This window comes from Ursus americanus, chromosome 14, assembly GCF_024610735.1.
Source record: "Ursus americanus isolate L20-20 chromosome 14, mUrsAme1.1.p, whole genome shotgun sequence".
Taxonomy (NCBI): Eukaryota; Metazoa; Chordata; class Mammalia; order Carnivora; family Ursidae; genus Ursus; species Ursus americanus.
The window spans coordinates 3,079,217-3,104,672 of record NC_142140.1 but is presented as its reverse complement, the minus strand read 5'-3'; the positions used below and the strand labels follow the sequence as shown (position 1 = coordinate 3,104,672).

The 25,456-nt window shown below is 43.7% G+C and overlaps 1 protein-coding gene across 3 annotated transcripts in view; it reads right to left on the bottom strand.

Annotated features, from left to right (window-relative positions):
• The window catches only part of CFAP92 (cilia and flagella associated protein 92 (putative)), a 67,347-nt gene that overhangs the window by 16,947 nt on the left and 24,944 nt on the right, over positions 1–25,456 (bottom strand). For all 3 annotated transcript variants that reach the window (XM_045812294.2, XM_087866740.1, XM_087866739.1), the window contains exons 9-12: positions 22,608–22,792; positions 11,600–12,504; positions 5,466–5,660; positions 3,330–3,627 (exon numbers count right to left, since the gene is read on the bottom strand). In XM_045812294.2, the coding sequence (XP_045668250.2) occupies positions 3,330–3,627; positions 5,466–5,660; positions 11,600–12,504; positions 22,608–22,792 (1,583 nt within the window). The remainder of the gene's footprint in view (positions 1–3,329; positions 3,628–5,465; positions 5,661–11,599; positions 12,505–22,607; positions 22,793–25,456) is intronic.

Below are 25,456 nucleotides of genomic sequence, written 5' to 3'. Positions count from 1 at the left end.
AAGGATGGATCTAGGCCATAAAACAAATTGTAATAAATTTCATAGGACAGAAATCATACAAGGTATGTTCTCCAATCACAAAAAATTAAATTCTAAATTTCTAAAAGCCACAATGGACACTATTAAATATTTTGTGGTGAGTGAAAATGAAAATACAACAAACCAAATTTACGGGATGCATCTAAAGTCGTGTTTAGGGGGAAATGTGTAGCTGTGTAAATACATGTATTAAAAAAAAATCCAAATCAGGGGCGCCTGGGTGGCTCAGTTGGTTAAGTGTCCACCTTTGGCTCAGGTCGTGATCCCAGGGTCCTGGGATCGAGCCCCATATCAGGCTCTCTGCTCAGTGGGGAGTCTGCTTCTCCCTCTCCCTCTGCCCCTCCCCCCTGTTCATGCTCTCTTGCACAAGCACTCTCTCTCAAATAAATAAAATATTAAAAAAAAAAAAAGATCCAAATCAAAAACTTAAGTTTACTCCTTAGGAAACTCGAGTCACAAATTGAACCCAAATAAGCAAAAGAAGAAATTATAAAGCAGTTTAAAGTGGAAAAACATGAATTAGAAAAATAGATAAAATGAACTCCAAAAACGGTTCTTCAAAAAGACCATCAACATTGGCAAATCTTTAGCTAGGCTGACCAAGAAAGAAGGGGAAAAGATACAAATTAGTAAAATCAGGAGTGAAAGAGGAGCCATTCTACTAACTTTACAGAAATTAAAAGGATTATAAGAGAATTCTATAAACAACCATAGGTCCGCAAACTAGGTAACTTAGAATGGACAAATTTCTAGAAAAACACAAATTATCTGTCTTAAGAAAGAGATATCTGAATAGACTTACAACAAGTAAAGAGATCAAATTAGTCATCTAAAATCTGCCCACCAAGAAAAGCTCAGGCTTAGATGGCTTCACTGGACAGATCTACCAAAAACTGAGAGGGCGAATGCCAACATTTCACATATTCCCAGAAAACAGAAGGGGAGGAAAGACCAACTCATTTTACAAGGCCAATATTACACGGGTGCCAAGGTCGGACAAAGCTATCACTAGAAAAATACAAAATATTAGCAAACTAAATTCAGAAACACACAGATGAAAGACCATGTGCCATGACCAAGGGCAATGAATCCCAGGAATGCAAGACGGTGTTAACATCCAAACATCAAGTAATGTCATATACTGTATAGAGAACCACAATATATGCAGAGAAAAAAGCATTTGACAAAATCCAACGTTTATTCATGATAAAAACTCAACAAACTAAGACCGCGAGGGAGCTTCGTCACCTTGACAAAACGCACCCCAAAGCTGCAGGTAAGATCCCACTTAACGCTCAAGGATGGCTTTCCTCTCAAGATCAGACAGAAAACGAGCACGTCTGCTCGCACCACTGCTACGTGACCCTGTACTTTATACTAGAGGCTCTCACAGTAAAAGGGGAGAGGTATGGAAAGCATGCCCCCACCCCCTATTCATACGTTGAATCCCTAACCTTCAATGTGGCTGCACTTGGATAAGCAAGTAATTAAGGTTTCGTGAGCCATGGTTGGGGGGGGGGGAGACTCTGATCCAATAGGATTAATGTCCTTATAAGAAGAGGAACCAGGGAGCCCACCGTCCTTCGCCCCACGCCTGCACTCAAAGAGCACACAGGGAGATGCAGTCACCTACAAGCCAAGAGAAGAAGCCTCAGATGAGACCTACTCTACCAGCACGTTGATCTTGACTTCCCAACCTCCAGAACTGTGAGAAAGAGAGTTTCTGATGTTGAAGCCATCCAACCCGTGGTGGTTTGTATGGCAATCTGCGGAGACTAATGCAGAAAAGAAGGAACGGTATCCAGATTGGGAAGGAAGAAGAAAAATGACCTTTACCCACGGATGACATGATCCCACTTCAAGAGATTTCAGGATATGAAGTCAATATACAATGTAAGAAATAGCGCAGAGGACTATAGCGGAAGGGAGGGAAAACTGAATGGGAAGAGATCAGAGGAGGAGAAAAACCATGACAGACTCTTGACTCTGGGAAACAAACTGAGAGCTGAGGAAGGGGGGGTGGGTAGGGGAATGGGGTAACTAGGTGATGGGCACTAAGGAGGGCACGTGATGTGATGAGCACTGGGTGTTACATGCGACTAATGAGTCATTGAACAGCACGTCAAAAACTAATGATGCACTACTATAGGCTGGCTAATTGAATTTAAATTTTAAAAAATTGAATTTCTATATTCTTACAACTCAAAAATTCAAATGATTCTGTTCATAACAGCCTTAATTTCATGAGGTGTAAGACTTACACATGACAACTACAAAACTTACAGAAGAATATTAAAGAAGACCCAAATAAAAGAAGAGACATTCCATGTTCATGGATTCACAGCTTCAACACAGACATTACGGCAATTCTCCCCAAAACCATCTGTAGGTTCAACACAAGCCTTATGAAAATCCCCACAAGTTTGGGGTTTTTGTTTTTTGTAGAAACTGGCAAGTGGATCCTAAAATTATACAGAAATGTGAAGGACCCAAAATACTCTAACAATTTTGAAAAAGAAGTTAAAGGATTTACACAACCCAATTTCAAAACTGCCTGTAAAACTCGAGTAACCGAGATGATGAGGGGCTGGTCTAAGGACAGACATCCAAGTCAGTGGGACGTAACAGAGCCTAGAAATAAACTCCTGCATCTGTGGTTGTCTGATTCTTGACAAAGTTGCCAAGGCAATTTGATGGGGGAGGGGGGAGAAAGAGTTCATCTCTTCGAAAAGTGGTGCCAGAGGGGCGCCTAGGTGGCACAGTCAGTTAAGAGGCCAGCTCGATTTCAGCTCAGGTTATGATCTCAGGGTCGTGGGACTGAGACCCGAGTCAGGCTCTGTGATCAGCAAGGAGTCTGCTTGAGATTCTCTCTCCCTTGGCCCCTCCCATGCATGCTCCCGCTCTCAAATCTTTTTTTTTTTTAAGTGATGCTATCCACATGCAAAAAGATGAATTTAGATCCCTACCTTGCATCACACACACACACACACACACACACACACACACACACACACCAGTTCTTCCTTCAAGGCGATCTCTGGGGCAAGGTAAAGGTGATAACACCTAAGAGCATTCTTTTCACTTTCAGGGAGGCTGGGGACCTGCAGGCTGGGCACACTTCTGCCTCGGTTCAGCCCCGCAGCCCCCACTCCCTGCCCACCCTGCCCGGGATCCCAGGAGAGCAGATACAGGAACCCGTCATCTAGCCGGTCTCTCCCCGCAGGTGATGGACAGGCCCAGGTGGCGCCAAGGCCTGGGACCCCTGACCCGGGGGAGGAGAGAGGGCCCACCTGGACCAGGCTGGGCTCCTGGCCTCTGTTCTTTTGCACCATGGTGTTCCGCCACTGCAGGTACTTGTCCCTGTGGGCTTGGATCTCGTAAGCGAGGGTGGATTTCCGACCTAGGAAGCGCTCAAGACAGGGGGCGGGCTGAGATGGCAAGACCGTCCGTCTTCCGTCTGTGAGGTCATCTTGCGAAATGGGCAGCCCCAGCTCCTGGCTCAAGTCTTTGACCATGGCGGAGGACGGCAGCAGGTCCCTGGCGATCACCTCCCTGAGCCTGGTGCTGTGATGGCAGATGCAGTAGACCCTGCAAGGCAGAGGGCCACCCACAGGGCCTCGCCTCCCTTTCACAGTCCGTCAAACCAGCCCCATTTTCCAAAACAACAGGAAGCTCAGGAGTTGCTGAGCTCGTCCCAGATCACAGGATTCAGAGATGCGTAAGCTTGGATTCCACCCGCTCGCTCTCCCCCCACCCCCCAGAAGTTAAAGGCTTCCCACAATCCACTCTGATTATTTTTCTGCTACTGTGGCCTTATTCCCAGCCTGTCACCAACCAACACCCCACCGGGGAGCCACCCCAACCAGCGAGCCATCACAGGTGTGGATCTCAGAGCTCCCGCAGGAAGAGGGTCCTGCACACTCGGCCTGAGAGCCCTCCCCGCCGCCCTCTCCCGGGGCGCCCTGCGCACTTGGTTCACACCGATCCGTGGGGGCAGCGGTTACTTGCGCTGTCTCTGACACTCTGCGCTCCAGCGGGAGCGGTGCCTGAGGACCAGCTCAGGTCCCCGGCCCGCCCCTTGACCTTTCAGATGCGAATAAAGCCATGAGGAATCCAGCCACCTGGGATGCCCGTGAGCGCTTCATAAATAGCTTTCTTCCCTCTCCCTAGGGCAGGGCAGGGCCCAGCGTCCCCTCCCTGACTGCCAGGGCTCCGGCACCCAGAAGATCCAGCACCTGCCCCACGCGAGCCTCCTGAGGCCCGCCACCGTCCCCCGTCCTGACTTGCAGCTTCGGCCTGCTGCTCTGGGGTACCCGACCCACACCTGCCCCTCAGGCCGAGCTGCGGGTGGAGAGGTGGGGGTTAACAGGACTAAGCCTCCCCCCCCCCCCCCCCGCCTCCTTCCTCTCTCTCCTGGCTCCACCCTCTCCTTTATTAAGACATTTGATAAGCTTGGAGCCAACTCTCGGCCAGGGCTGTTGCCGGCTTTAAAGTGTAAAGAGATGGTTGGCATCCCGGGGCCCCAGACTACAGTGAGGGGACTGTCCTCCCCATGAAGGTCTGCCCTTCCTGACTTCCTGAAAGAACCAGCCACTGTCCTTCGCTAACCCCACAAAGGCCCGGCACAGGCTGGCCATGGTCCCAGGGACCTCACTGCACTACCCTTTGTCAGTCTCCACTTCCAAACTGGGGGTGCCTCGCTCGGGCCTCTTGCTCCCTCCATGAATGGAGAAGGCCCCCCCCGGAGCATGAGCCACGCTCAACCCATCGGCAGGAGTACACGGCTTCGCAAGGTCACCAGAAGAAGGCCTGGGGTCCGGGGGGTGGGGGGTTCAAGCCCTGGAGTTGAAGAACAGGACAGGTAAAGGCATGCACACAGTGGAAGATGGAGATCTTTGGAGGATGCCTTTCTGCACCAGAGGGGAGGGAAGAAGCAAACAAAAGCAAACGTTCAGTTGGTAGAATTCCTGCAGGCCTGGGGGATCTGGCTCTGGTCCTCCTCACTCACTGCTCAGGCTGTTCTAGGCTATTCCCCAAGAACAGAGAGGATGGCTTCATGGGACCTATGTTCGAGTAAACTACCCTTCTTTCCCAGTGTTTCCGAAACCCCGTTGGGAGAGCGTGTGGAGTAGTCACTGGGAATGATCAGGCTCAGGGTCCCTCGGAACTGAATTCCACTCCTGGCTCGGCTCCTTCGGGCATAAAGAATAATTAAATTGAGGCGCCCGGGTGGCTAAGTCCGTGAAGCACCTGCCTTCGGCCCAGGCCATGATCCCAGGGTCCTGGGATTGAGTATCGCACCGGCTCCCCGCTCAGCAGGGAGTCTGCTTCTCCCTCTCTGCCTCTGCCTCTGGAGGGGCCCCTGCACCGCCCCCCCATGGCCACCCCAGGGAGGCGGTCTTCATCCCGGGGGCAGCCTGGCGCACCTGGTCAGGGCCTGGAAGGCCTTCTGCAGAACGCTGTTGCGGACGTAGAGCGCCCAGTGCTTCACGAGCTGTGACAGCGGCTGCAAGAGGTGCACTTGGTACAGGACGGTCTCCAGGTCCGCGTAGAGGCGGTGGCGGAAGCGCAGCGCCGAGTTGTACAGCACCTTGTATCTGCCCTGCTCTGCTTCGGTGACTCTGCAAGGAGGCCGCGGGGCAGGGCTTTAGCTCTGCTCTGAGGGCTCCTGGAATACTCTGTGGTTTTGCCCTTTGGAGAACTTTTTTTCTCTTTTTGCTTGTTTGAAAACACACGAACAAAAGGAAGGCATTACTAATAAATCATCTGAAAAAAAAACATCAGATAGATGATCTTTCCAAATCTCAGCAGTGAAAATGCAAAAACCTGCCTCATTTTCCTCTTGTCCCGCCCCTGCTCCCATTCCCAGTCCCTGCTCGCGGGCACTGCCAGCCTGGCAGAGTTTGCACACACACCCCGATACGCCATTCCCCTGTGTTGGTATGTGCTGCTCCCGCATCTCCTCGAACATGAGGGAAGGCAGCACAGACCCTGTCTATCCCCTTGGCGCATCTGCGCTCGGTCACGGGGTTTCCCCTTTGGTGAAGTGCCTGTTCAGGGCTTTTGCCCACTCTTCCCTTGGCATGTTTTCATTTTCTTATTGACTCACAGGTATTTTTACATATCCAGGGTACTAGATCCGCGCATTGGAAATAACTTTTTTCTCAGTCTGTCTTTTCACAATTTTTATGATATCTTTGGACAAACAGAAGTTATTTACTGTAGTGTAGTCGGATCTAGCACCTTTTTCCTTTATTCTGTGGACTTCTGTCTTGTTCAAGAAATCTTTCTTTATCCTAATCATCTAAAAGCTTTATCATTTTGCTTTTCAAAAACCGATTTTTCTTTTCTGGTGGACTCTGAGTAAGACCAGGCACGTGGTCTAGTTGACGGCACCGTGTCCATCGAGAAGGCATTCTACTTGTGTCGGATGTCACTGTTGGAGGAAATTAGGTCCTGGGTGCATGGAATCACTCTATATTATTTCTGCAACTGACTGTGAGTCTATAATTATTCCAAATGGGTTTGAATCTACCTGGAATTGATTTTTGTGAGTTGTGTGAACCAGCGAATTAGGAAACTCTCAGTGAATTAGGAACAAAGTAGAACCTCCTCCAATTGATAAAGGATATCTACAAAAACCCTACACTTAACATCATATTTGTAGCGGGGAAAGACTAATGTCTTCCACCAGCTAGAACAAACAATCCTAAAATTTTATAGAACCAGAAAAGACCCTGAATAGCCAAACCAATCTTGAAAAGGAAGAACAAAACTGGAGGTATCACAAGTCCAGATTTCAAGTCATAATACAAAGCCGTAGCCATCAACATGGTATGGCAGTGGCACAAACACAGAACACAATAAAAAGCCCAGAAACAAACCTAGAATTATATGTCAATTAATGCATGACAAAGAAGACAGGAATATTCAATGGGAAAACAGTCTCTTCAACAAATGGTGCTGGGAAAACTGGACCATTATATGCAAAGAATGAAACCGGACCACTTTCTTACACCAAACACAAGCTCAAATGGATTCGAGACCTAAATAAAACCATAAAACTCCTAGAAGAAAACGCAGGCAATAAGCTCTTTGACATGGATCTGAGTGATTTTTTTCTGGTTATGTCCCCTCAGGCGAGGGCAACAGAAGCAAAAATAAACAGAAAGAACTACATCAAAGTAAAAAGCTTTCGCACAGCGAAGGAAACCAACAACAAGACAAGGCAACCTATTGAATAGGAGAAGCTACTTGCAAACAATATACCCAATAGGGGATCGGTATGCAAAATACCTAAAGAACTCCTATGACTCAATAACAACAACAGCAGCAACAACACCCAATTTAAAAATGGGCAGAGGAGCTAAACAGAAGACAACGCAGATGGCCGACACAGTGAAAAGTTGTCAACATCCCTGATCAGCAGGGAATTGCGAATCACAGCCACAGAGGAACACCGCCTCACACCTGTCAGATGGCTACTGTCAAAAACATAAGAAATAACAAGTGTCGGTGATGGAGGATGTGGAGAAAAGGGAACCATCGTGCACTGTGGGTGGGCATGTAAGCTGGTGCAGCCACTGTGGGAAACAGCACGGCGATTCCTCAACGTTTAAAAACAGAACTACTCCATCATCCAACAATTCCACTACTGGGTATTCAGCCCAAAGAAAATGAAAACACTAATTCAAAAAGACACATGCACCACTATGTTCATTGCAGCATTATTTGCAATAGGCAGGATAGAGAAACAGCCTGTGTCCATCAGTAGGTGAGGGGATAAACATGGGGGGGGGTAATGGAGTATTACTCAGCCATATAAAAGAATGAGATCTTGCCATTTGCAACAACATGAATGAACCTAAAGTGTATTATGTTCAGTGAAGTAAGTCAGAGAAAGACAAATACTGTATGATTTCACTTACATGTGAAATCTAAAAACCAGAACAAACGAACAAACAAAATATTTCATAGGTACAGAGATCCAACTGGTAGCTGCTGGGGCTGGGAGTGGAGGAGGAATGGGTGAAACAGGTGATGGGGACTAAGAGGTACAAACTCCCAGCTGTAAAATAAATAAGTCACAGGGATGAAAAGTGCAGCATAGGGAATAGAGTCCATAATATTATAATAACTTTGTATAGTGACAGACGGTGACTGGACCTACCGTGGTGATCACTGCGCAATGTATAAAAATATCAATCACTGTCTTGCACACCTGAAACTAATATTGTAAGTCAATTATAATTCAATTGAATAGAAAACACGTCCACACAAAAACCTGTACATTATTGTTCACAGCAGCTGCATTTGTAATAATCAAAAACTGGCAATAACCAAAATGTCCCCCAACAGATAGATGGTGAAACCGTGGCACGTCCGCTCCATGAACTACTGCCCAGCACCAAAGGGGAGCAAACTACTGGTACATGCAAAATGTGGGTGGGTCTCTAGCACTTCATGCCGAGTGGAAACTCCTAAGGTCATATAGTATGATTCCATGAATATGTAAGATTACATACAGATGAAAAAATGAAGATGGAAAACAGGACAGTTAAAGAGGGTGGGCAGGACTATAAACACAGAGCGTGAGGGAGACCTCTGGGGTGGTATACTCGCTCGAGATCCTCATTATGGGAGTGGTCACACAAATCCGTATGTGATGAACTGGCACAAACGACACACACATTTGCACTGGCATCGTGTCCTGGCTTAGGTAGTGCACCATAGCTAAGGAAGATGTAACCGTTGTGGGCAGAGGGCGTGTGGGATCTCTGTCATACTCCTTAAACTTCCTGTGAATCTATAATGATTTCAAAAATGGAAAATGTACGCAGATTTTTAATTCAGATTTTTGTCAATGGTTTGATGTAGGAAATTATTTTCCTTTTTTCTTATGGATAAACAATGATCCCAACACCATTTTTTGAAAAGTTTCTCCTTTCCTCACGGATTTTTTTTTTGGGGGGGGTCTACTAGAGGTCTTTTCCAGTTGAGATTTAATTCAGATGCCATATAATTCATCCATTTAATGTGTATAATTCAGTCATTTTTAGTCTATTCACAGATACATGCAACCACCATCACAATCAATTTTCAAGCTTTTTTATCACATAAAAAAGAAACCTGTACCCACTACCTATCACCCCCTATACTCTCCCCTCCCCCCCGACCCACAGCCCTAAGTACTCACTAACCCTCTTTCTGTCTCTATAGGTTTGCCTATTCTGGACATTTCATATAAATGACTCATCCAATGTGCAATCTTCTGTGACTGGCTCCTTCCACTTCACTTAATGTTTCCAAGGGTCATCCATGTTGTAGCGTGAGTCAGTATTTCGTTCCTTTTTCTGTCCAAAAACCAGTTCATTGTATTTACACGTCACATTTTGTTTAGCCATACATCAGTTAATGGACATTTGGATTGTTCCCCCAATGGCTATTATAGTGCCCTTAGAATCAGTTATACGCTGTTTAGTGTGGGCATATGAGTTCTCATTTATCTTGGGTATTTGCCTAGCAGTGGGACTGCAGGGTTATACAGTACTCTTTTTAGTCATTTGAGGAACTGCCAGACTGTTTTCTAAAGTGACTCTACCATCTAATTCATCTCATTCTTACCAGCAGTGAATGACAATTCTCATTTCTCCACATCCTTGTCAACACTTGTTATTATCTGACCTGTTTAATTCCAGCCAAACTGGTCGGTGTGAAGTGGTATCACATTATCTAAATTCACCATTTTAATGTGTACAATTCAATGGCTTTTCTATATTCATTTCCTGCTGATCTTGCAATGTCTCATGTTGTATGTCAAGTGACTACTTACACGTAGGTCTGTATTTGGGTTTCTATTATATTCCATATATCTGCTTGTCTATCCCTGATCCAATAAACCGTCTTAATCACTATAGTTTTATAAGGAGACTTGATATCTAGTAGAACAGGTTCTCCCATCTTGTTCTTATTCAAGAGTGGTTGATTTTATTTATTTATTTGACAGAGATAGAGACAGCCAGCGAGAGAGGGAACACAAGCAGGGGGAGTGGGAGAGGAAGAAGCAAGCTCATAGCAGAGGAGCCTGACGTGGGGCTCGATCCCATAACGCCGGGATCACACCCTGAGCCAAAGGCAGACACTTAACCGCTGTGCTACCCAGGCGCCCCTAAATCAGCTTTTCAAGCTCCATGCTTTTAAAACTGGGATTGCTTTGAATCTATATATCTGGTTTGTGGATAACTGACGCCTCTGTAATACTGAGTGTTCCAATCCATGAACATGGTAGGTCTCTTCATTTATTTAGGTTTTCTTTAATGTTTCTAAGAGTTCTATAATATTCATGATAGAGATGTTCTAATCCTTTTTGTTGAATTTATTCATGTGTATTTCACATTTTTATAGTACCTTAAAAGCATTAACCTTTTTAAAAAATGATTTTTTGTATGTAGATGGTATTCAGAAATTCAATAGATTTTTACATTAATGTTTGTATCCAGAAACCTCATTAAACTATCTTATCTGAAAATATTTTTGATATTTTTTTTGGAATTTCTTACACATATTTAAATTTATTGACACAGTTGAAAACACTTATTTCAATGTCTGCAACATCTATCATTAATTTTCAGTCTTTCTTCTTTTCTAATACAAGCATTTGAGTCTATAAAGTTTCCTCTACACTTTAACATCACCCCACAAATTTATACTAGATAGTATACTATTTTCATTATTGTTCAATTTAATAATGTCTAATTTATATTACAGTTTCTGTTTGGACCCATGGGTTATTTGGAAGTATTTGTTAATTTCCAAGCATGTGACATTTTTTCCTGATTAATGATCTTTTATTTGTAGCTTAACTGAACTGCAGTCAGTGAGCATATATAATATTATTTCCTCTACTGGGACAAAACTGTTCATTGAGATTTAATTCATTGAGGCCCTTTAAACTCAAACTAGGATACTTGCAAATAACAAAAAGAAAAGAGAATTGTCATGAAGCCAAAACTAAAGAATGGAAGGACCATAAAGGGCCACCTGCTCCAGCCCAGAATCTGAAACTTTAATTGCCTCTACAATATTCCCACTGAGCAGTCATCAGGTGCTCCTGAAGGCCATCGGGGAAGGGGAACCTTCTGCAGCCTAGGCAGCTTCTCTAGCCTCAAAATAATCAGATAGGTTTTCCTCAGACTGAGTGGAAATCTATTTCTCTGTGGTGTCCATCTTAGGGCCATACAGAACTTTCTTCTCCCTGTTAGCCAAATAGGCCCCTCAGAAGTCTGAAGGGAGGACGCATTTTCCTGAACCACCCTCTCTTCTACATGCCCCTGAAGTCTTCCCTTCATCCAAAGACAAGCAATCCCTCCTGTGATCAAGGCCAGTTATGGAGCCCTGTGAAGCGCTCTATAGTAAACCCCAAGAGGAACGGAATCAACATATCCTTCTTACAGATGAGGACACTAAACCTGAGCCTGGCTTCAAAAGATTCCCCCACTCCACTCACTCAGCATCTAGACACCATGACTTTTGCATGAAACACAAAAAGCCACCGACCCACCGGCTTTGATGGCTGTCCCATAGCCGCTTCAAGCCTTGGTCTGCCAAACCCTCCAGAATGAGGAGGTGGATCTTCCCATCCAGCAGGTGGAAGCCAGTGAGCACATCCAGGTCCTGCCTTTCCTGGATCTTCACCCGCATCTTAAAGGCTGACAGGATCTGCTGGATGTTCCTGATAGGGTAGGCTTCCAGATCAAGGGCCTTGGCATTGATCATGGTGATGTCCTGCAGCAGGCTGTGGAGGAGGGAGATCTTCTTGGAGTCAAACACGAAAATGATGCGGCCAAACTGGGTACCTGTAAGTTCTGGGTCAAGGGCTTCAGCCCTGGCCCGCAGCGGCACAGCGATGTCCACCCGCAGCTTGAGCAGAGAGTTGGCCTCGATGTAGTTACCCATGGGCATTGGTTTGTGCTGGAAGCCGTCTGTGGGGACCCGAAACCCCACAACCTTCCTGCTCCTGCCATCCTGGCCATGGTGTGTGGGCTTGGGCTCACAGCTGTGGATGGGGACGACCAAGTTCAAGTACTTGTGGCCAAGAAGAAGGTCGGCAAAACTGACTTGGGCAACCCCATAAGGGTCCCATATCTTGTTTTGGGATTCAAAGGGGTTGCTCTCTGTCTCTTCCGGAGAGATGAGGGCCTGGAGGTTGAGGTATGCGTCCAGGGGGTCATCCCCAAACAGGGTGGGCTTCCGCAAATACTCCTCTAACTTGCGGTCCCTGTCATGAACTTGTACCACCATGGGGGGCCCCTCCAAGTATTCCCTCAGGTCACTGTGCTGCATTGCCCCAAGAAAGATGACATTGATGTCCTGGAAGTGGACGTGGATTCCATGGGGCTGCCCCTCTGTTCTGTGAACTGGAGTCTTAAAGAACTGGTACTTGCAGTACACAGGCAGGCACAGCCTCTAGGAGAGAATGAGGTGACAGCAGATCACCAGGCTGCAGTGGCAGTCCCTCTCCCTCCCCTTTAAAGGAAGGCTCCCACAGGGGGCTCAAACCCTAATGCCGCATTTGCCACCCACAGCCCCTGTGGCCTGGATTTCCTCATCTACAAAAATACCAATGAAAGAGCCTGCCCTGCAAGGTCATCCCCAGGACTAAGTGACACACATGAAAGCACCAAGATGGTGGCTGACACAAGACAGGGGCTTAATAAGTATTAAGTCACTATTTCCTCCTCCCAAACTGAGGGCCATGAAGACAGGCCATGTGCGTTTTGCACATCTGTATTTTTACTTCCAAGCCCAAGGCTAGGTGCAGAAAAGGTGGAGATAAGTGGTTTTTAGAAAAGGTAAGCCATATTTCCCAGACATCAGAGGGTTGGCATGGGCTCACCTTTGGCATATTAATAGGTATCCAAGCAAAAAGCTACACAAGGCGAAGAAGGGCTCAGAGGTCTGCGGTTTAACAGGGCATGGAAAATGGGATGCAAAGGAGAGAGAGAAAACAGGGTATCTTGCATGTTTTAACGTTGGCACTAAGATCAAAAATGAACCTTATGCAAGTTTGTAATCTGAATTCATACTCCAATGTACTATTTATTTTACACTGAAACTTTTAAATAGTCCTGGGTTGATATGCTTCCAGGTGCCTGGTAGAAATAATCACAAGTGAGTATGGAAAAGTAAAAAACACGAAGGATTAAAAATAAGCATTTCTGTAAATATCAAAGGATTCATAAAATAAAAGGATGTAAAATATGACACCATAGGACACTAAAATATGGAGGGGAGTGAAGAATGCGTTCACACTTAAGCAACCATCAACTTAATATAAACTGCTATACAAACATAATGGTAACCACAAATCAAAGCCATTAATAAATATGCAAAGAATAAAGAGAAAGAAACCCAAATATATCACTAAAGAAAATCATCAAACCATGAAAGAAAGACAAGAAAGAATCAGAGAAAATCTTCAGAAACAACCATAAAACAAGTAATAAAATGGCAATAAATACAGAACTATCAATACAAAAGACTCATTGTAGACCTGAATATACCTGCAGATTGAAAGTAAGGGGGCGGAGAAACATCTATCACGCATGTGGACGTCAAAAGAAAGCTGAAGTAGCAATAATTACATCAGATAAAATAGACTTTAAAACAAAGACTGTAACAAGAGACAAAGAAAGGCACTATGTAATCATAAAAACAAGAAGATCTAACGGCTGTAAATATTTATGCACCTAACATAGGAGCACCCAAACACATGAAATAGTTAATAACAAATATAAAGGAACTAATTGATACTAATGATGTAATAGTAGGGAACTTTAACACCTCCACTTACATAGATATAGAGATCATCTAAACAGAAAATCAACAAGGAAACAAAGGCTTTGAATGACACATTGGACCAGATGAATCTAACGATACATTCAGAACATTTCACACTAGGGGCGCCTGGGTGGCTCAGTCAGTTAAGTGTCTGCCTTCAGCTCAGATCATGATCTAGGGTCCTGGGATTGAGCCTCACATTGGGATCCCTGCTCAGTGGGGAGCCTGCTTCTCCCTCTTCCTCTGCCCCTCAGCCCCCGCTCATGCTCTCTCTCTCAAATGAATAAATAAAATCTTAAAAAAAGAAGAAGAAGATTCCATCCTAAAGGAGCACAATACACATTTTTTTCAAGTGCACATGAAACATTCTCCAGAATAGATCACATATTAGGCCACAAACCAGCATCAACAAATTCAAGAACATCGAAGTCATACCATGCATCTTTTCTGACCACAACGCTGTGAAACTAGAAGTCAGTTACAAGAAAAAACCTGGAAAGACCACAAACACATGGAGGTTAAACAATACTACTAAACAATGAATGAGTCAACTGGGATATAAAAGAAGAAATTAAAAAAGTACATGGAAACAAATGAAAACAAAAACGCCAAGTTCAAAGCCTTTGTGACACAGCAAAAATGATTCTGGGAGGATGTTTATAACAATACAGACCTACCTCAAGAAGTGAGAAAAATCTCAACTAAACAACCCAACCTTACACCTAAAGGAGCCAGAAAAAGAACAACAAACAAAACCTAAAGCCAGCAGAAGAAAGGATATAATAAAGATTAGAGCAGAGAAAAAAAATGGCATAGAAACTAAAAACAAAACGAAATGAGAAACACAATAGAACAGATCAGTGAAACAGGTTCTTCAAAAATAATCAATAAGATTGATAAGCCCCAGCCAGACTTATCAACAACAAAGAGAGAGAGAGAGGGAGAGAAAGGACCTAATTAAATAAAGTCACATACAAGAGAGGTGAGATAACAACCAACACCACAGAAATACAAACAAGTATAAGAGAATATTATGAAAACCATATGCCAAAAAATTGGACAAACTAGAAGAAATGGGTAAAGTTCTAGAAACATACAACCTACCAAAACCAAATCAGGAAGAAATAGAAAATTTGAACAGACCAATTACCAGCAAAGAAGCTGAATCTGTAATCACAAAACTCCTAACAACAACAACAACAACAACAACAACAACAACAGGCCAGGACCATTTGCTTCACAGGCAAAGTCTACCAGACATTTAAAGAAGAGTTAATACCTGTTCTTCTCAAACTATTTCAAAGAATAGAAAAGAAAGGAAAACTTCCAAATTCATTCTATGAGGCCAGTATCACCCTGATACCAAAACCAGATAAAGATACCACAGAAAGAGAGAACTACAGGCCAGTATCTCTGATGAACATAGATGCAAAAATCCTCAACAAAATAATAGCAAACTGATTCTAACAATACATTAAAAAAAATCATTCACCATAATCAAGTGGGATTTATGCCTGGGTTGCAAGGGTGGTTCGATATTTGCAAATCAATCAATGCGACGCATCACGCGAATAAGAGAAATGATGAGAACCATATGGCCTCGATAGATACAGAAAAATCATTTAACAAAGTACAACATTTATTCATGATAAAAACCCTCCACAAAGCAGGTTTACAGGGGACATACCTCAACATAACAAAGGCCTTATATGAAAAACCCACAGCTTATGTCATTCTCAATGGTGAAAACCTGAGAGTCTTTCCCCTAAGGTCGGGAACAGACAAATATGTCCACTCTAACCACTTTTATTCAACATAGTCCTGGAAGTCCTAGCCACAGCAAACAGACAACAAAAAGAAGTTAAAAGCATCCAAATCCATAAGGAGAAAGTAAAACTTTCACTATTTGCAGATGACATGATACAATATATGGAAAACCTGAAAGACTCCACCAAAAAAACGTGCTAGAACTGTTAAACAAATTCAGTAAAGTCGAAGGATACAAAACCAATGTAAAGAAATCCATTGCATTTCTGTATACTAATAATGAAGCAGAAAGTGAAATTAAGAAAACATCCCATTTACAATTACACCAAAAACAATAAAATATCTGAGAATAAATGTAACCAAAGAGTTGAAAGACTTGTACTCTGAAAACTATAAAAACATTGATGAAAGAAATTCAAGATAAGATGACCCAAAGACATGGAAAGACATTCCGTGCCCATGGATTGGAAGAACAAATATTGTTAAAATATTTATACTATCCAAAGCAATCCACACATTTAATGCAGTCCCTGTCAAAATACCAAGAGCATTTTTCACATAACTAGAACAAAAATCCTAAAATTTGTATGGAACCACAAAAGACCCGAAATAGCCAAAGCAATCTTGAAAAAGAAAAGCAAAGTGGGAGGCATCACAATTCCACACTTTAAGTTATATTACAAAGCTGTAGTAATCAAAACAGTATGGTACTGGCACAAAAATAGACACACAGATGAATAGAACAGGATAGAAAACCCAGAGGTAAACCCACAACTATACAGTCAATCTTTGACAAAGCAGGAAAGAATATCCAATGGAAAAAGACAGTCTCTTCAACCAATGGTGCTGGGAAAACTGGACAGCTACCTGCAAAAGAATGAAACTGGATCACTTTCTTACACCATACACAAAAGTAAATCCAAAATGGATTAAAGACCTAAACATGAGACTTGAAACCATAAAAATCCTAAATGAGAACAGGGCAGTAACTTCTTTAACATTGGTTGTAGCAACTTTTTTCTAGATAGGTCTCCTGAGGCAAGGGAAACAAAACAAAAATTAACTATTGGGACTACATCAAAAAAAACCCTGCATGATGAAGGAAACAATCAACAAAACTAAAAGGCAACCTATAGGAGAAGATATTTACAAATGATATAACTGATAAAATTTCCAAAATATATAAAGAACTTATACAACTCAACACCCCACCCAAAATAATCCAGTTTAAAAATGGGCAGAAGACATGAAGAGACATTTTTCCAAAGAAGACATCCAGATGGCCAACAGATACAGAAAAGATGCTCATCACCACTTATCATCAGTGAAATGCAAATCAAAACTAAAATGAGATATCACATCCCACCTGTCAGAATGGCTAAAATCGCCATTTAAGAAACAAAACAAATGAGCAAAGGGAAAAAGAGAAAGAAAGACAACACAAGAAACAGACTCTTAACTTCCAAGAACAAATGGCTAAATGGTGCCTGGGTGGCTCAGTCAGTTAAGCGTCTGACTCAATTTCAGCTCAGGTCATGATCTCAGGATTTTGAGATTGAATCCCATGTTGGGCTCCACCTTGAACATGAACTCTGCTTAAGATTCTCTCTCTCCCTCTCCCTCTGCCCTTCCCCCCATGCATGCACACTCACCCCCCCCCCAAAAAAAGAAAGAATGGCTAAAATAAAAAACACAAGAAACAACAGGAGTTAGTGAGGATGTGGAGAAAGAAGAACCCTCTAGCACCATGGGTAGGAATGCAAACTGGTGCAGCCACTCTGGAAAACAGTATAAAGTTTCCGTGAAATGTTAAAAACAGAACTACCCTGTGATCCAGCAAGCACACTACTAGGTATTATCCAAAGAATTAAAAAAAAAAAAACAAACGAATTCAAAGGGATACATTCACTCTGATATTTATAACAGCATTATCTACAATAGCCAAATTACGGAAGCAGCCCAAGTGTCCACTGATAGATGGATGGGTAAAGAAGATGTGGTATATATATACAATGGAATATTATTCAGCCATAAAAAATGAAATCTTGCCATTTGCAACAACATGGATGGAACTAGAGAGTATAATGCTAAGCGAAATAAGTCAGTGAGAGAAAGACAAATACCATATGATTTCACTCATATGTGGAATTTAAGAAACAAAACAAATGGGCAAAGGGAAAAACAGAAAGAAAGACAACACAAGAAACAGCCTCTTAACTTCCAAGAACAAACTGATGGTTCCTAAAGGGGAGGTGAGGGGGATGGGTGAAATAGGTAATGGGGATTAAGGAGTGCAATTGACATGCTGAGCACGAGGTGATTAAAATAAAAACAAAAAATTTCCATATCTAGGGGCACCTGGCTGGCTCAGTCGGTGGAGCATGCAACTCTTAATCTCAGTTAGTAAGTTCGAGCTCCACGTTAGGTGTAGAAATGACTTAAAAATAAAATCTTTAAAAAAATTTTTAAACGTGTATCTATATATACCTATAGGTTTCCTGTTCTGGAACACAACAAAATAGACCCACTTTTTCCTGTTTCTCCTGCTAAGTACAGATTCTTTCGACTCTGGGCTTTATATATAAAACAAACGTAAGGAGAAGGACGGAGAGAAGGTTAAGGACTGTGGGACCTGAGGAACAATAAGTGGTGAGTTCTCTGGGGTTTCTACTTGCCTCACATATTCTATTTTTTTTTTAAGATTTTATTTTATTTATTCGACAGAGATAGAGACAGCCAGCAAGAGAGGGAACACAAGCAGGGGGAGTGGGAGAGGAAGAAGCAGGCTCATAGCGGAGGAGCCTGATGTGGGGCTCGATCCCAGAACGCCGGGATCACGCCCTGAGCCGAAGGCAGACGCTTAACCGCTGTGCCACCCAGGCGCCCCTGCCTCACATATTCTAGACTAGGTGCTGGAGAAGACAGAAACTCAGAAATGCTAATGGGAGTAGGTAGGAAAAAATCCCCAAAAAAGTCTTCTCTTTTTGGCCAAAGAAACAAGAATGGAGCAGCTTAGTGAGCCAGAAAACTTTTAGGCAAGTAACCACCCTACCCCCGGCAAGCACCATGAAGAAAACCAGCTCCCCCCTACTCCCATAAGCAAAAGTCAAATGGGAAACCCAGATTTTCACCCTTGCCCAACTGTAACAATTCCCCTCATTTGGGTGGCATGAGAAAAGATCAAGTGGGGAGTCAAGGTTTTCATCACTGTCCAGCAGTAACAAGGAATCAAGGGAGGCAGAGTGGAAGGCAAACTCTTTCCCCGCCATCCAGTAGTAATGTGGCCTCTCCATCACTATGGTGGCTAGCAAAGAGCGTGTGGGAAGCATGTAGCAGCAAGGCCTCCCCGCCCCTAGGGCATGGTTGCTGAGTGGGGAACCTGGACTGCCACCTCCACCTCACAAGAATAAGACAGTGTTCCCCTTCTTCCACTGGCAGAAGATTTGAAACAGAAGATTTAAATAGGATCCAGAGTCTCATAACGTAATACCTAATATGTCCAAGATATAATTTAAAAATCATTTATCATACCAAGAACCCGGGAAATCCCATCTTAAATGAGAAATGACAGTCAACAGATCCTAACACCAAAATGACACATCTTGGAATTATCTGACAGGAATTTTAAAGCAAGGGTGAACATGATTGAATCAAGTGAAAAAAATTTAAAGTCTTATCAAAGAAATAGAAGATATAAACAAGAACCAAACGGAAATTTTAGAATTGAAAAATACAATAACTAAAACTTTAAAACTCAGTAGATGGGCTCAATAATAGAATGGAAGGGATAGAGAAAAGACTTGGTGAACTTGAAGATAAAACAATATAAATTATCCAATCTGAAGAACATAGAGGAAAACAGACCAAAAACAAATGAACAAAATTTCAGGGACTTGTGGGACTATAACTGATAAACTAATATTCATGCCACTGGAGTCCCAGAATGAGAGCAGAAAAAGGGTAGTGCTAAAAGGTATTTAAAGAAATAATGGCTGGGGTGCCTGGGTGGCTCAACTGGTTAAGCATCTGACACTTGATTTTGGCTCAGGTCATGACTTTGAGGTCCTGGGATCAAGCCCCGCATCAGGCTCCACACTCAGCGAGGAGTCTGCTTCACTCCCACTCTCTCTCCCTCTGCTCCTCCCTCCTCTCTCCTTCTCTAAAATAAATAAATAAATAAAATCTTTTTTAAAAAGGAAATAATGGCTGAAATTTCCCAATTTTGGCAAAAGACGTAAGCCTAAGTTTCAGCAAACTGAGTGAACCCAACAGGATGAACCCCAAAAAATCTATACTTAGACATCACAGTCAAACTTCTAAAAACCAGAGACAAAGAAAAACAACAACAAACTCGAAAGCTGCAAGAGAGTAAGTGCCACCCAGCATTTTGGGAAAGAGCAATTCAAATGACAGTTGATTTCTCATCAAAAAAACACAGAGGTCAAAAGGAAGTGGCACAACTTTTCTCAAATGCTGAAGAAAAAGAAATGTCAACCCCAAATTCTAAATCAAATGAAGCTAGCCTTCAGGAACAGAGGAGAAATAAAAACATCCTCAAAGAAAAACTAAGAGAATTTGTTGTCAGCCCATCTACCCTAAAAGAATGACTAAAGGAAGTTCTTGAAACAGAAATAGTTTTAAAAGAAAAAGAAATCTTGGAACATCAGAAAGGAAAAAAGAACATTAGAAAAAGCAAATCTATAGGTAACTACAATATACTTTCCTTCTCCTCTTGAGTTTTCTAAATTACATTTGACAGTTGAAGCAAAAAGTATAACATCGTCTGATGTGGTTCTCAGTCTATATAGAGGAAATATCTAAGACTATTATAAATGATATAGGGTAAACAGATTTGAAGGAAGGTAAGGTTTCTATACTTCACTCAAACTGGAAAAATGTTGACACCAGTAGACTGTGATAAGTTATGTACGCATAATGTAATTTCGGAGCAACCAGTAAAAACCTATACATTCAAAAATACTATAGATAAATAAAAATATAATCCTAAAAAGTTTTCAAACAACCCACAGGAAGGCAGGAAAAATTAAAAAAACAAAAACAAAAAAATGGAGAAAACAGAAAACTGATATTAAAATGGCAGATGTAAGCTCTAAAATTTCAATAATTACACTAAATGTAAATCGTCTTAAAAAACAATTAAAAGTGAATAAAGATGGGCGCCTGGTTGGCACAGCAGTTGAGCGTCTGCCTTCGGCTCAGGGCGTGATCCTGGCGTTCTGGGATCGAGCCCCACATCAGGCTCCTCCGCTATGAGCCTGCTTCTTCCTCTCCCACTCCCCCTGCTTGTGTTCCCTCTCTCGCTGGCTGTCTCTGTCTCTGTCAAATAAATAAATAAAATCTTTAAAAAAAAAGTGAATAAAGAGTGACTCAGCTAAATCCAAGGGCATTATGCTGAATGGGGTGGGGGAGCCAATCTCAAAAGGTCACATACTGGATGTTTCCATTTATATAACTGTTCATTTCCATAATAAATTACCACAAACTGGGTGGCTTAGTACAGAAGACTTAGTCTCACAGTCCTGGAGGCTAAAAGTGCAAAATCATGGTGTCATCAAGGCCATGCTCCCACTGAGGGTGATGAGGGAGCATCCTTTCTTGCCTCTTCCAGCTTCTGGTAGCCGCAGACATTTCCTGGCTTGTGACAACTCTACTCATTACATGGTATTCCCCCTACATCTCTTCATATAGTCTTCCTTCTGTCTATGTCAGTCTCTATATCCAAATTTCCCTCTTTCATAAGGACATCAGTCATATTGGATTAGGGCCCATCCTGATGACCTCATTTTCACTTGATTAACTCTGTCAAGACCCAATTTCTAAATAAAGTCACATTGTGAGTTGCTGGCAGTTAAGTGTTCAACATAACTTTTTGAGGGAACACAATTCAACCCACAACAACAACATTCTCAAAGTCACAACATTATATAGATGAAAAACATATTGGTGGTTGGGGATGGTGTGAGGTTAGGTAACGGTTGTGACAATAAAAGGGTAGCATGAGAGATCTTCGTGGTGATGGAATAATTCTGTATCTTAAGTGCAGTGACAGTTACACGAATCCATGCATGTGACAAAATGGCGGAGAACTACACACACATTTATGGATATCCTGATTTCAATATTATACTATCGTTATATAAGACATAACCGCTGGAAAAAACCGGGTGCGTAGGACCTCCCTGTACTACCTTTGCAACTTCCTCTGAATTTTTATCTCAAAATGGAAGTATACTATATGGATATGGATATGCCCACACTAAGACACATAATCAAGAAGTTTCAGAAAACAAAAAGATTCTACAGCTTTGAGAGAAGAAAAAAGTACATACAAAGCTTCAACGTGGAACATAAAAGAGGATAGAACAACGCCTTCAAAACTGAAGGAAAATGAGAATTGTATACCCAGCTAAACTATCAATCAAGTGTAAGGGTAGAATAAAGATATTTTCAGACACATGAGACCTCGAACCAAGTATCTCTCATTAAGCTTTTCTCAGGAAGCTACAGGAAGATGTGTTCCAGCAAAAGCAGAGAGCAAACAAAGCAAGAGGAAGACAGAATCCAGGAGACAAGGATCCCACCAGAAGAGGAAAGAGGGAACTCCCAGGATAAACATCAGTGCTAAACCTACTTGGTTCAAAATGAGCGAGTAGTGACGTGAGCCCTGCTGCTGTATCCATGAGGCCTGGGGGCTCCTTGTGAAGGGAGGATCACTACCTGCATTTGAAGGACACCTGGGGTGTAGTGGGGAGACATCGAGAGCTGGTGGCCCCTAAACCTAGGAACCTAATCTCTCACGTCTCGCTGCGAGATCCTGAATGGTGAGATGTGGATGATGACACGTCTCACAGAAGGCCACTGGGGGGAATTAGAGATGACATGTAATGGGCAACTGGGTGGGAAAAAGAGCTCTCAAATCCGTTCTTCTGTCTCATTCTTACCTCTAGTTCGTGGAGGGGAACAGGTTGTGACGGAAGGCAGGAAACACACTTGATCTTTATGGTCAGGGGGTTTAAGTCCTGCTTTTGCTCCTCAGTCATGATAGGAACTTCTGTGTTTAAAGTCAAAAAACAATCTAAAATGCTGGCCGACTTCCCCCTGCCACGACTCACAATAGTTTGCCATCCTGGGGGGTGGGGAGGGAAATACACACAGCATTAGACTGTTACTCATGACAGCCCCAAGATGAGTGCAGAGGGATCGGGCAACCCGAGAAGAGCCAATGATGAATTATAACCAAAAGAAGAAAACATCAAAAAAAAAAAAAATTGGCAAACACCTACTGGCAGCATATTATATACCAGTTTCTCGAACTGAGGTCCCTTAAGTTCCCTAAGAGAATTTATTGTTGTGGTTTAATCTTGACGGTCATCTTGTAATATAAACATTTCCTGGATCATCTATAGGGATACTGACGCTTAGGTGGTCCCCTCACGCAGTCTGATTTACTTGGTCTGGGATGTAGCCTCCACACTGGGGTTTTTGAAAGCTCCCCACGCAGGGCGCCTGGGTGGCTCAGCTGGTTAAGCATCTGCCTTCGGCTCAGGTCATGATCCCAGGGTCCTGGGATTGAGTCCCGCATTGGGCTCCTTGCTCAGCAGGGAGCCTGTTGCTCCCCCTGCTTGTGCTCTGACAAATAAATAAAAAATCTTTATGAATGAATGAATGAATGAATGAATGGAGTTAAATGCAATTTAAAATGCAGTTCATCACACGAGTCACATTTCAAATGCTCAGTAGCCATGTGTAGCTATGAGCTACTGGACCAGACAACGCAGCTCTAGAACATTCCATCACTGCACAGAGCTCTACTGGCGAGTGCTGCTCCGGGCAATTACTTTAGGACAGAACACATTCAAGAACACAGTAATGCAGGGTCTCTGGTATGGCGGCCAGCGGTGCTGCCTTAACCGGTGTGGTCCAACAAGAAAAGCAGATACTGGTGTAGAACGTAACTGGTATGTTGGAGCCGAATCAAGCACGGCGCACCTCCGGCTGGGATGGGTTTGCAGGAGCGCAACCAGGGGAAAGGGTGGGTGAATGGAGCCACGGAGTGGCACACACACAGCCGGGAGAATCTTTTCTCATGAAAGGGGTCCATACATCCTACCAGGTGGAGACATATTGGCGTGGGGGTGGAGGGAAGGTAAAATCCTCCAGTTGTACGAGCAGAGAGGCCTAGACTCCCATCCTGGCTCTTTATCTTAGCAGTCCCGTGACCTACAAGTGAGAGGCTCTGTGGGGCTTAATTTCCTCATGTGCAAAATGGGCAGAGATCCCACCATGCTTAGGGTGAAGGGCTAAGGGGGTTTATGTACTGAAGGTGCTGGGAACACTGCCCAGCTCATAGTGGGTGTTCAGAACGATCAGCTCTGCTCCTCTCACAAGGCCTGTGACTGTATGCCTAGGGCACACGAAGGCCCAGTCACTCACACTCAGAAACAGCTTCCCTTCCAAAGCAAGCCATGGCCCGGGGTGCGCCGCCGAGCGCACGGGCCAGGAGCGTGGGGCCGCGTGCAGCTCCTGGGGGCAGCGCTCCGTGCTCCCACGGCTTTCTCTTCAACAAAGCTACTCGTTAAGGCCACAACTAATCATCATTCATATTCTAGAACCTTGTAAACCTTTTCATGGAAAAGACTGCCCAGGTTAGAAGAGACCTCCAGTGCAAACATGCACTCAAATCATCATTCAGAAACGTAGGGAGGTGTCAGCCATAATTCCAGGGTAGGGTTTCCCCACCTCAAAACCACAGACACTTGAGGACAGAGAATTCTTGGCTGTGGGGACCGTCCTGAGCATTATGGGACAGCAGCATCCCTCTGCTTCCACCTGTGACAACCAAAAAAACCTCCTCCTATGACCAAATGTCCCCTGGGGACAAGTGGCCAGGCTGAGAGGCCCCGCTCCAGAGTAAGAGAAAAGGAGCCCAGGAATGGACCCCGGAAGGTGCTCGCATCTACAACGGCCAGACTTGAGTGTGCGTTAATGTCACTGGATCCTCAGAACAGCCCTGTGTGGCTGCTATCGTCTCTGCTTTGTAGACAGAGAAACTGAGGTCCAGCAATGTTCCGAAATCGTCCAAGCTCTCTCGGCCAATAAGCGGTGGAACCCAAGTCCAAACCAGGCCTGCCTGGCTGCACTTGGCCTCTCCACTACGCAACAAAAATATAAGCTCATTCCAGAGTCTTTCTAGAATCTTAATGGGTTACCGGTCACCAAATATTCACCACTAAGGGATGCAAGGCCTAGGGCCTAATTTGAAATCGAAGACGATTACCAAAAATTATCATGTTGGTTTTGGGGATGATCTTATGCTATTATTTTACGGCAAAAACAAACATCCAAGGTCCTTCTTAGCTTAGGACCATAAACCACGATACCGGTATAAGGGAGGAGGTTTATCTTTCTGTCTTCCTTGCTGGAGGCCCAGCGTCCTGCATCCAGACCACCCAAATGTTCTGACAGAAGCCACCTCCACACATAACCCCTCTGTGTCCTACTGTTCGCAAGGTTAAAGCATTATCTCGCGTGAGCCTTACTGCAGCCCTCTGGGGTGGAAATTCTTGCCCCTATTCTGCAGATGAGGACGTGGAGTTGAAGGACTCAGAGACAATGGCCGACTTGCTGGGCAATGGCTGAGCCAAGATTCCAAGTGACTGTTTGTCACTGATGCTCTTGGAATCACTGTCCCATTACAGGGCCATGACGACACAGGTTAGAGAGAGGGGAGGCCCAGTCACCTCTGGGCTTCGCCCTGCTGGAAAAAGTCATGCCAGGCTGGTTGAGACCA